General features: G+C 38.3%; 1 protein-coding gene across 3 annotated transcripts; it reads right to left on the minus strand.

Moving 5' to 3' along the window:
- Positions 1–5,935: 5,935 nt before the first annotated feature.
- LOC113157846 (ubiquitin carboxyl-terminal hydrolase 47-like) lies at positions 5,936–11,802 on the minus strand. 3 transcript variants are annotated; one of them, XM_026353472.1, is made up of 13 exons: positions 11,582–11,802; positions 11,430–11,450; positions 10,490–10,619; positions 10,308–10,404; positions 10,068–10,183; positions 9,894–9,964; positions 8,805–8,930; positions 8,628–8,723; positions 8,413–8,541; positions 8,202–8,330; positions 8,084–8,109; positions 7,364–7,398; positions 5,936–7,204 (listed from the first exon to the last, which is right to left on the minus strand). In XM_026353472.1, the coding sequence occupies exons 3-13, from the start codon at positions 10,545–10,547 to the stop codon at positions 6,285–6,287; spliced, it is 1,803 nt and encodes a 600-aa protein (XP_026209257.1). In that variant the 5' UTR covers positions 10,548–10,619; positions 11,430–11,450; positions 11,582–11,802; the 3' UTR covers positions 5,936–6,284. The 3 variants fall into 3 exon arrangements, with proteins under 3 accessions (XP_026209257.1, XP_026209256.1, XP_026209255.1); XM_026353471.1 differs by having other exon boundaries at positions 11,346–11,450; XM_026353470.1 differs by having other exon boundaries at positions 10,490–11,450; positions 11,582–11,801.
- Between the last annotated feature and the right edge of the window lie 424 nt (positions 11,803–12,226).

The following is a 12,226-nucleotide window of genomic DNA, read 5'->3' on the forward strand; positions in this document are numbered from 1 at the left end:
AGTGTGCAGCCAAACCACACAAGGTTTTTTTGTTTGTTTAATGTGCTGACATACTGAATGTCCGGGTTTTCCCAGAGTTGTTTGGTTTTACTGGCAAGAACACTTTTAAAAATAATCATGACAGTGATTTGAATAAAATGTGTGGTTAAAATATTACATTAATACATAATGGAGCTCAAGACTTTAGAGAACATCCCAGAAATTGAAGTCACTGCATTAGATTAGAAATTAAAAACACACATGTGCGTATGTCTCCACATATTTTATTTATTTCTGGAAGACTTTCCTGTGTTGTAGTGTTTGTTGTGTTTAGTCTTTACTCTTGTAGCTCAGGAACTTGCGGCACAAACCACGTGACTGAATACAAAATAAAAAAAAACAGTCTGATGATCGAAATGAAACAGAAAGTTTCTGTCCCGACTCCCCGAGAAATGAAGACAGAGGAATAAAATGGCCTTAAATTTAAAAACTACACGGGAGAAATGTGGAGACCGAGTCGACTCCTCACTCGTTTGGTTCGGACTGTAAGTAGCTGAACATGTTCTAGTTCAATGAGCTTTATTTACACCTTTACAGAGCAGAGATTAATCAATCCGAGCAGCTAAAGTACGGATCAAGCTGTGAAACATCGTGTTTCTTTGTATTTATCACAGCTTCTCGTCTCTCAGAGCTCTGATGTCCTGTGGTCATGCTGTGACTAAAACCTCTCTGACCAACAGGTGCCGCAGGTTTTAGACCAGGTAGATTATTATTAATGAACAGTATTTATTTCTAAATGATTAATACGTGTTGTATTGCCAGTAATAGATAGTATACAAGTATATAGCTCTACGATCCCATGAGTGCTAATAAAAACCAGCAGCAGTGAACGCAACAGTAATGGTAACGCTCATAAGGCATTCTCATTGAATTTATAGTAATAGTAATAAAAAGCACATGTCTAAAGAGAGAGCCATGTGACTCGCTGTGTAAGGGTTTATTTCTAACCTGTCATGCTAATAAATAATATAATAATAATAATAATAATCATTGGTTGTTTCCATACAGGGTGAGAGCAGATTTGTGTGTGGACAGACTGGTTGTAAACTTGAGTGGTCTTATGAGGAGGTTTGTAAAAAGGCTCTACTGACCCATAAAGAAAAGAAGTTCTTTGAAAAAGCCATGGCCTCCAATGCTGCCAGGCAAGAGTCTGATACCAACTTAGTAAGTGTCAAATTGAAACTGTAATATTTGGACATTATATTTATTACTTACCGTTCATAAAGTGAAGTCTATCTTTCACCGTATCAGTGTCCTAGGTGCAAATCATCTGTGGTGATGAAGAATCGATACAATCTGAGAGTCCGTCAACCAGCCAACAACAGAGAAACTCATGACCTCTGCTGGCAGTGTTGGAGGAAACAGAAGCGCTTCACCAACGAGTCACTAAAAACTCTGAAAACCTGCCCAGAAATCAAACTTGAGGCTGTGAAGGGGGTCACTGGGTGTCCCTCCCTCCGTGCCTGTCCCACCTGCGGCATACTGTTGCAACATGATGACAATTACTGCAAAAAGGTCGTCTGTCCCCGCTGTAAGGTGGGCTTCTGTTTTGTGTGTCTGAAGCTCACTGCAGAGTGTTTGAGAACAAGCGGGCCGTACACAAAGTGCACCAGTGGTGTCGCCCCCAGACAGACGTCCATACCTGTGTGGCAGAGGAAGTACTTACCTGCTGTAACAAACCAAACTCTTCTGCTGATGCAGCAGCACCTATATCCTACTAACAATTGAACTAATTAGATATGAGATTATTTCTGATCTTGATGTTGTTAAACTTATTGGGCCTCATGAGTTTCCAGGCACCTGCCAGAAGTGATGGTGCACTAGTCTTGTGCTTCATGATCCTGCAGCTTTAGGTGAAGATGGTTTAGTTTCTGTAACAGTTCATGTTTTGAGACAACAGGTTGTGGATATTGTACTAAAATCTGTAAATGATGTTTTTTTTGTGATCTAACACAAAGAAGTAGAAGCACAGGGACATGATGATGAGAACCACGGTCAATCAGTCAGTACAGCAGGAACCTTCTCCACCTTCATTGTCAAGATGATCGATCGAAAACCCAATCACAAAGCACCTTACCAATCATATGAAAAGACAACGCTCTCTTCTATACTTATGTAAAATAAAAACTTGACATATTAATCATCAGGCCGTAGCTGTATATTTAATCAATTTCTAGAAAATGTCTTGATGATTTTCATTTTTTTATTTTTGTCAAATAAATGGCTCGTTATAAACATTTGCATCAAATTCAATATTATTTAAAAAGAAATTGTTTTGTGGAGTACTATTCACTGTTTCAACTTGTGTAAAGAATATACTATCTATTTCCACTCACCCCAACCAGTTGAGGCAGATGGCCGCCCACCCTGAGCCTGGTTCTGCTGGAGGTTTCTTCCTCTAAAGGATGTTTTTCCTCTCCACTGTTGCCTAATGCTTGCCCAAATGGGATTGTTGAGCTTTCTATATAATTTTTTACTGAAAAGTGCCTTGAGATGATTTTGTCACTATACAAATAAAATGGAATTGAATTGAAAATGAATTCACCTAAAACTCAAGCATTTCAGGTAATCTGGTTATATTTGTGATCTATACATTTCTATAGTCTGCTACTACAAGTGAATATTTTCATCATTACTTGATAAGGCTAGTCTGTTAACTATAACATTAGAAACACTGGTGCATGTGTGAACATTGTGGACAATCTGGAGTTTGTCCTGTAGTTTCCATGATATTTCCCTGGGCAATAGTACATAAAATATTGTTGTTATTGTTGTTATCTGAGCCGATAGTGGGAAAAGACCTAATGTTCCACCACCAGTGTTTGGTGATCAGCCCAGTGTTGATGAAGTCATTTAGGTGAGGTTTACTGGAAACTGAGTCAGGACAGTTTGAACTCTGTATTGTAGAGAAATAAGTTCAACAATGAATCAACCACAAAATAAAACAATGCAAAAAAAAAAATTACTCAATAACATTGTTTATAAATCAATAAAGCTGGTTTGTGCTCATGAGAAAGCTAAATTAAATATAAATCTATTGATCCATAAATATCCTGAATTCACGTGACTTCTCATAACAGCTCAGGCAAAAGTGAAAGTAAGTAACCGGAAGCTGAAGCTACTTTTAAAAACTGAATCAGCTGTTTGAGCATTTGGTGTTGTGGTTAAATCATTGTGTCAACAAAACATAGTGCATCACCTCAGAGGAAGTTTTGCTCTTTTCTGTGGTCGTTCTGAGTTGTTGGGCTGCTGCAGAGTCCTTTGTATTTGATTATGTAGAAAGATTAAGTATTAATTAGCAAGTTAGTTCACATGTAAACAGTTATTCTATCACCCATCATGCACATTGAACATTTAGCCAAAGACAATGGATGTAACACATGTCTAGATAGGAGTATACATTTCCTTTAACATGTTTATGTTCACACTGAGATATAAATTATTTATTTAACTTATGAAAGAGGAGGATTCACACTTACAATTTATGGATTCAGCATTTTTCATTCATTCATTATCTTGGCCACAGAGCGCCCTCTACTGAGCATGAGATAAAATAAAATACACTAAAATAAACTGTAGAGTGATGGTGAGTAATGTTGTAGTCCTGATCCAAGTGTATTTGTTTTAGACCACATTCAGTTCTGATGTGTATGAATGTGACAGAGAAGACATACACAGCCCAACAAGCTCAGAGTCATGTGTCATCTGTATGCAAGGGAGATAAAACAGAATTATTATAGATTATTACTGTACGTTAAACATTTGGTAAAGCACCTTTAATCAATATTTTAATAAAAACTGCATTGAATGATGTTACAACAACGCAGCATGATGTGATGAGCCTACTGAGAATAACTACACTGAACACTGCAGTGTAAAAGTGATTTAATATGAAACAAGATCAGACGACAATCGGAAAATGTCATTTACATTTTAAGATTAAAAAAATATTTTATGATCTAAATACATAATGACACATTTTAACATTTCTTTATTAGACTTAGACTCTAATAATATTAATTTAACCCACAGGCAGCTTCAGTTTAAGACCGAGGAATATGTAATAATCATCAATCATTCATCTGATGCATTACTTTGTTTGCAGACATATCAGGTGGTCACACTAAATAGAAAAGTAAAAGTAACTTTAGAAAAATAGGTTGTGTTTGTCAATGTGTGATTGACTATAAAAAGTTTTCTGCATTCATTGATGACTCTAAATTCCTCAAATGTGTGTGAACGTCAGCTCTGTTATTGACATGAGACCTGTCCATGTTTGCAGCACCATTTATTAGATATGATGAAAAATAATGCAGTTTAAGTTCTTACTCTAAAAAAACATAATATATGTATTTTTGTATTATAAAAAGTAAAATCATGGACTGGCATAAACTGGAGTCTTTTATCTGGGGTAGAGACGGTGTATTCACCAGTATAGTCTATCACAGTGTTGACACATAGAGACACTCAGACCGGCAGGTGTGGAGTCACCAGTTAAGTCACTCTGTAAATCTTTGGATTACAGGAGAAAACTGGAGCATCTCCAGGTAAACCACGCAAGCACAGGGAGAACAAGCAAACTCTGTACAGAAAGGCCCAGGCCACTTCCGAACCTTCTCACTGTAAGACGAACCACTGCAGAAAATGTCCCAGGAGTGCTGTTTGTTTTAAAAATCAGCAAAAAGCCACTGCTTACTTTCCCTACGTGGCTTATCCCATGGCTTCACTATCACACTGTACACTTCTGATTTAACCACAAGCACAACCTTTTTTAGATCTACATGTGTTTCAATGGTGGACATGTGTTCGATGCCATGTGCAGACAGCAGAGTGGAGTCTCCTCCCAGAGGTTTCCCTTTAAAGTACAGCCGCAGGCTCTTTACATGTACATCAACTACAGACAGAAACATAAAAGGATATTAAATTCCACACAAGCAGTACAACCTGTCAGATCATGTCACAGCTTGAGGGCACACAGGGTACAAACAGAGAAAGTAATAATGTGTGTACAGTGTTGTAAAGAGTTCCTGTAACAAGTACAGTCTAACCTCAATGTCCTTCCAGTTCTTCCTTCTTAGCACCCTAAACCTCTTCCAGCATTTTGTTGCCTCCATCTGAACTTATCTGAGACATGTTTCTGCAAAAACTAATTTTATTTCTTAAAAATGTACATTTTCTCTGCCTAAACAGTGTGTTTGATGTTCTACAGTCAATAAAATATGTCAGATCATGTCACAGCTTGAAGAAAAACCAGTGAAGCAGAACTTGAGTCTGTACTGATCTCTGGACTGTTATTGGGTTTTCCTCTAAGCCTTTAAACCTATTTCTTTAGCTGCAGTTTCACCTCTGTCCTTGTGTATGCAGGGACTGGGGGGCCTGTTTCTTGTTTTTATGTTACTTCATGTTTCAGTGTAAAATTAATTAGCAGCGGTCAGAGTTGCGTAAATGTTTCTACGTGGCTCCTAAACATCCAAATGAAAAATGAACTCCTCTTAAATGCCAAATGTAAATACACAGATGACAGTAACCTGCAGACTGTGCGTTAAACGACCACCTCCAGTGACCATGTGATCACTTCGCACATGTGCAGGTCGCATGTTTAAAGGATTTTACCTGGATCATCCAAATTAATCCGCCTCTCTATCTTCTCCTTCAGCTGTAGCACTGTCATGCTGCTCATCTCCTCCTCAGAGTCGCACAGATCGACGATCATCTCCTTTCCCAAACAAATCAGGACGACGCTGAAACCCATCTTTCCTGTTTCCTCACCTTCTCCCAGCTTCGGTGTATTTTACTTTTTAATCGCGGGAGATGACGTCACACAGAGGCTGGACAATATTTCCAAAATACACATTTTAATTAAAATGAATAAAATCAGACCAACTACAAAAACACATATTTTATTAAGCACTACATAACTTAAAAAACAATTAAATGGATTTCCAATTGACGGGGTACATCAGTAAACCGTTTGTGATGGACATTTGATTTTTCATCTATGCAGCCTGATAGTTACTGTGATTATTATATTATAGCGATTTGAGCATTTAACCATCTCTGTACCGTGCAAATGAAAGCATCCTTCATCACAGTAAGTTTATCTGTCACAGTTTACAGCAGCATGAGTGTTTGTATTGGTAAAGATGCATTATTAAAGTAAAAAAGCACCAATATCATTTTTTGAAAGTGACAATATCTCAGTCAATGTGTTACCAGAGGAAACAAACACTATGCTCATTACCTGGTCACCTCCACGGCTCTTTTTTCACATTGTGATTCACAGTTTTCCGTCCCCTCGTGACCTCCAGCCTGCTGCTGTGTTCACTGACAGGATGCTGTGTTTTATTGTTTGTTTTATTGTGTTCACTGGCAGAGACGTTATACTCAGTGGGTTCATTCGTTCTACCCCGACTGTGTGAGCGTCTTGTGTACGGAGGTGAAGGGGGAGAGTGTCCATTTGATAAAACAGGACCAGACTTTAAAGGAGAGTTACCCACACTGACACTGACTCCAGCATCTGCTCTCTGTTTCATGCTCTTTCCTTCTGTGCTTCTCTTTGCTGCAGCATCCTTTTTGTTTTTAACACCTTTAGTTCCTGCAGGACTGACTTTATTTCCTGTAGAGCGACTGCTGATCACACTTGTTTGTGTTCTAACCTGTGACACAGTGTAGTCAGGTCTCTCCCAGGTTATATCATCTTCCTTTAGCCGTAATTTGTGTAAGTTTAGGTTTTGCTCATCTAATGTTCTCCAGTCTTCACTGGGTGTCCCTCTACTGTTAGGACAACGCACGTGCACCTTTGAGTTTCTAATTTTTGAATTGTAATTGATTGATTGATTGTAAATGTCTCTATCTGTGTCCGTGTGAAGCAGCGTGTCTTTGAGCGGCCTTTGCTGTAGCAGTGTCTGGTTTTGGTCTTTATCCAGCTCAAGTGAGGAGTTTTTCAGTTTCTTCCAAACTGTAGCATCATTGATGTCCTCTGATAAGAAATCACCATTCAAGTGCTTCACGTTTTTCTCTTTGTTGCAATATTGGTCCTTCAGTTGATGATGAGGAACACCATCCTGTCTCTGTCTCTGGTCATGTCTTCCTTCAGCCTTGACATCTGAATGTGCATCAGACTCCTGGTTGCCGCCTTCATCAGTTTTTTCACAATGTGTGCTCTCTTTTCAAATATAAAGAAGCAAGATTACGATTGGTGAATGGAACAAACATTTTGCTTTAGTATTCGAGTTATTTAAAATTCAGATGACAGGACTGCAAACATGCAATACGTGACAACATTTTAAAAATACTCTATTAACAAAGAAATTTCCAAACATACCCTTTCTGTACATGAGAAGATATGCTGTACAGGAGCTGGGAGAAGAGACAGAAAAGTTACAACAACAACAAAAAACACTTCCCCTTACGGCAACTCTCTCTCTCAACAATCATGACGACTTAATGAAACATGCATCAATTGTACAGTTGCATTAAAGAGCTCTTATCTTAGATCCTGTAAATCTGTGTGTAAAGGATTCAGTTTGCTTAAATCAAGCCACTTCCTATGTGTTTTTCTACAATGCCCGAGGTGTTGGGGAAACACGTCTGTCACTACCTCTAATATCTTTTCAAGAATTGTTCTGTGTGTGTTTGTGGTCTTAATGCAAAGATTAAAACAGAAGATAAAAACATGCACTTTCAAACTCTCCTTGAGGGAATTGCTTTTAGATCAATGTTAACATGCCCACAATGACAATTAGCATTAGCAATTAGCACAACACAGAAAGTAGAGCTGGGGCTGATGGGAATGACATCAGTGTTGTACTGTAGATATCTGGACACATAGCAACATATTGGACAAACACAATAGGGATGCTGCTAAAAGTGCTAACACAAAAAGAGCTTCAGAGATAAGTCAACTTTCGAATAACATCACGCACATCCCTTTTATTCTGACTTCAGAAAGGCTCCGTCCAAGACACTGTGAGACAGTGTGAAGCATATTTAGCCCCAAACACTACAAAAACTACATCCATTTCTTAATTAAGATTATATTTACCTGAAAGAGGTTTTTGGCTGTTTGACCTGTAGAATTGAGAAATATCACAATAAAATATCACACTAATCTTTATGCTATGTGAGGATTAGACAGGATATAGAAAAATGAGCGTCCTCACCATCTGCACTAAGTCATCGTTGAAGTGATACCACTCCCTGGTTTCAAAAGAGTGGATTTCAGCAGTATAATGACCTCCTGTTAGGTTACCAAAGTGGTTAACTAAAGCGTAAAGGTCATACCTGCAACTCTGAAGAGAAGGAAATAAAACAAAGTCAGTTTATTTAAATAATGTTAAACTAAAACGATTTACAAGTGAATCTAAAAATTACCTTAACTTCTAATGTCTGTGGGACATCGACTTTGCAGTGAAGTTTGACGTAGCACTTCCGCTTGTTGTCAAATCTAAACCTCTTCAGCAGGAGAGTCAGAATCTCTGGATGTTGAGTTATCTCACAGTCCTGAAACACAGGATGAAAACAACTCCATGAATAAGAGAGGAAATAAAGTCACATGTTACAGGACAGACTTCACATTTATCACTCACAATTTCTGCTTCTCGCTTTTCATTGCAGTGGTTGCAGAACATCACGTTTTCCTCACAGACTTTTTCTCCTTTGAAGAAGGCCTCGATGCCCTGCTCCTGTAAACACGGACGTAAGTTTAGTATCTATTAATGTGAAAAATACAAAACTCTTGTTCTTGTTAAAGAGGAGCATAATACCACACTGTAGGCGTGATGACCGGACTCTTCTACTACAAGCGGCAGAATCCAGAAATTGCTCCTGGAGTCATTCCCCTTCTGACAATGGAGACATCTGATTTTATGAAGCAGCTCCCCTTTAAATATCTACACACAAGGTACAGCACAGAGTCTATTAGTGCTATGATGAAAATCATTGTTAAATATTGTCTCTAATGTTTCCTACATGACTTAACTTACACTATACTCCACATCTTCAGCTGTGACATGTGACATGTAGCACTGAAGGTATGCACAGATATTAAATATTCAAAATTCAAGATTCAAAAATCTTTATTAATCCCAGAGAGAAATAGTTTAAAGGTATTATAAGCACTTTAGCTTTTACTCTACTAAATGTTTATCCTATATTCCACTGATAATAGCAGAACTTGGAATTATTTGCTGTACTGTATTTTTACAGTGTGGTTCAAGTATTGTTACTGCAGCTTAAGTAAAAGATCTGAATACGTCTCACTGATGATGCTGCAATGTTGTGTGTTATGTCACACATTGCTTTAGAGACAGAAGTAATGTATTTAGCAGCGTTTTGTTGAAACTGAATACTTGGAACATGCTAAACAACAGAAGTGGTTCAACAGGTTTTTATCGCTGTGACACTGGGTCAAAGGGTGAATCTACAGCAAATGTGAAGCTGACATCATAAGGATGAAGCCACAAACCTTTTAAGCCAACAGTTAAGTTCATATTATATATTCAAACTATATGTAAGCGTCTATCTAGACTGGCAGCACTCCAATATTTACACATCTACAGAGAACTGCTGAACAACAAACTAACTGTCACTAATAAAAATATCATTAAAAGTGTATTTGTTTTTAGTGCAGAAGGTTTTACCAGTTTATGTTTCTTTATACAGTTTGTGTCTTATATTAAATATGAAACTATGTAGATTTTATGTATTTTTTCTGCTCTGTGTTTAGTAATAGTTTAGCGACTTCACTACTCAACTATCTATTGAGGGAACACTAATACCTATAACTTGATGTACATAAAGTGTTGATTGATGTGAACTGTTCCCTAAAGATAAATACATTAATCTGTCCCCACCTTGGACACGTCTTGACTGGTCAAACGCAGGATGTTCTCAAAATATTCGGCGGCATCACGCTGCTCGTACACTGAGGAGTGAGTAGATAATAATTATTAACATACAGGATATCTGCAGGATATTAACACACAAACATCTTCAGCAGAAGTGAGATGTTCTCAATCTAAACTTACGATCTGTGATCCCCAGTGTTGCTGCGATGGAGTGTGTTCTGGCCGTTCCTCTCTCTAAATCATCAAACAGTCTTTTCAGGTGAGGGTCAATAGTCACTGAATCATTGCTGGGGCGTCTGTGGCACAGTGACAATGTAAATGTGAAGTTTCTCAACAGGAAAACAGTGAAGAAAAGACAGATTTAACTAATCACATCCTATCCAAGAGGAACAGCTGACAGACAAATCTGAGGGTACAAACCGCTGTATTTCCTCCCTGAAGGCTTCAGTCATAAAAAGGACCTGAAGGACGCTGTTCAAGTAGCAGGTGAGACCTGGACTGTTCAGGCCGTGGTGATCTAAACACACAGCAGACACACAATTATCATAAAACTCGGAAACACATGAGCCACATGCTGAAGTGGCTTCAGTTGTGTCACTTACCTGAGACGGTAAGGTTGTCTAGTTTCTTCCTGAATATTTTAAAACGTTCATGATTCATACTGATGTCCTTCAAATGACTCTGTTGACATTTTGCGATTACTGATCTTGTTTTCAAGCGTATGGATTCAACCTGTTGATGCACATTACAGCAGAGGTTAAGGATCGGAAACATTTACAAGACATAAGTGCAGACAGAGGAGTTTTAATTCTTTAAGGAGGGGGGACTTGTTTTACAAACACTGCTTATAATCTCCAACGATACTAATGCCGTCATTAACAACAATAGAATAACATCAAACTAAGATGAAAGAGGGAGGCAACATGTCTGTTTTAGAAAGTCACTAATACTGTGTTTGAGCTCACATGTGGTGGAGGACTGTACCTGCAATTTCATACTGTAAAAGAAGTTGACTATCTCTGGTGTGAAGACGATATAAAAATATAAAAACATGCATGAATGTAAGAATACTGGCAGTATTATGATATCATGTAGTTATAATTTTAACTTAACTTTAATAGGTAGGCCTACTTCTACATGAAGCGTTTCCTGGGCCAGTATAACAGTGTTGTAGTACAGTATTATAGCATGTTTGTAGCAGCTAGGTTTGTATCTATTTACTTATTATTTACTCTAGTTAGATCCTAGTTAGAGTTTAGAAACCTTGTTTGCAAGAGAGAACATGAACTACACTTTCTTTATCTTGTTTGTTTCTGTGATTTAAACAGCTGATAGACAGAATATAACATCCTGGACATACTGTGAACTGTGTAAGCTGCTGTAAATAAAGAGCAGCTGAGTAATAAAAGCAGGGTTTGAAGGTATTTGTGATGGAGCTGGAGCACAGTGTGGAGTTACTAGTAAGAGTCCAAACAAACGCCTGATTTCACATGTTGTCTCCTGGTGTTATAGAAACCAGAGCAGCCTCTCAGTCCCCGTTACCTGCGCCTCCGAGCGATGCGTCTAGAATAAGACGATAATAAACTCAGTTTCACAGAGTTTCACAGTGTGACTCGTACTGTGCGTTAAAACACATGCGTTTTGTTTGGTACGTGCTATAAAAAAAAAAGGAGGGAAAACACGAGCACACTCACCGAGCAGCCATCGAGCTCCCTCCAGTGTTTCACTTTCACTCCGAGCGAGCAGGAAGATCCAGACGCAAAGGGAGTGGACACCAGGTCCGCCGAGACCAGGTGTCCAGGTCCGGATCCTGCGGGTTTCACTCAAAAGGAGACTCTGAGGGACGCGATCCTTCAGTGTTTGTGTAGTTTCAGGTCAGGCGGTAGTGCTTCCTGTTGAAAGAGTAAAGAGGAAGTCCTCAAACTACTGTTTAAACAGGCTGTCAGCTGTTTCTCCTGCTGCTGCAGTTCCCATGTTGAACAGTAGGTACTGATGTTTATGGAGGTTTCTGCCCCAGAATAACTTAATAACCAAGCACATGTTAACTGTTTTAACATAAACAGTGGTTTATTAAAGTGCAAGACTATGTTTTCACTCTACAAGTTGTTTTATATCAGCTGGAAAGTCCCACAGAGACAGTTCAGTGAGTCAGATTTATTAATATCAGCTCTGATAAAAAATATTTTATGAAGCTGTGATCTTGTTAACACTAGAGCTCCTGTTTCTGATTTATTATATCAAATATGGCTTCCTGGGTACAACATTATATCACATGTACATTTTTAATAAAAATCCATAAATCTATTTGGAAACATAATGCTCCATTTCCCTACAGATTA

Source organism: Anabas testudineus, chromosome 18 (assembly GCF_900324465.2).
Source record: "Anabas testudineus chromosome 18, fAnaTes1.2, whole genome shotgun sequence".
Classification (NCBI taxonomy): Eukaryota; Metazoa; Chordata; class Actinopteri; order Anabantiformes; family Anabantidae; genus Anabas; species Anabas testudineus.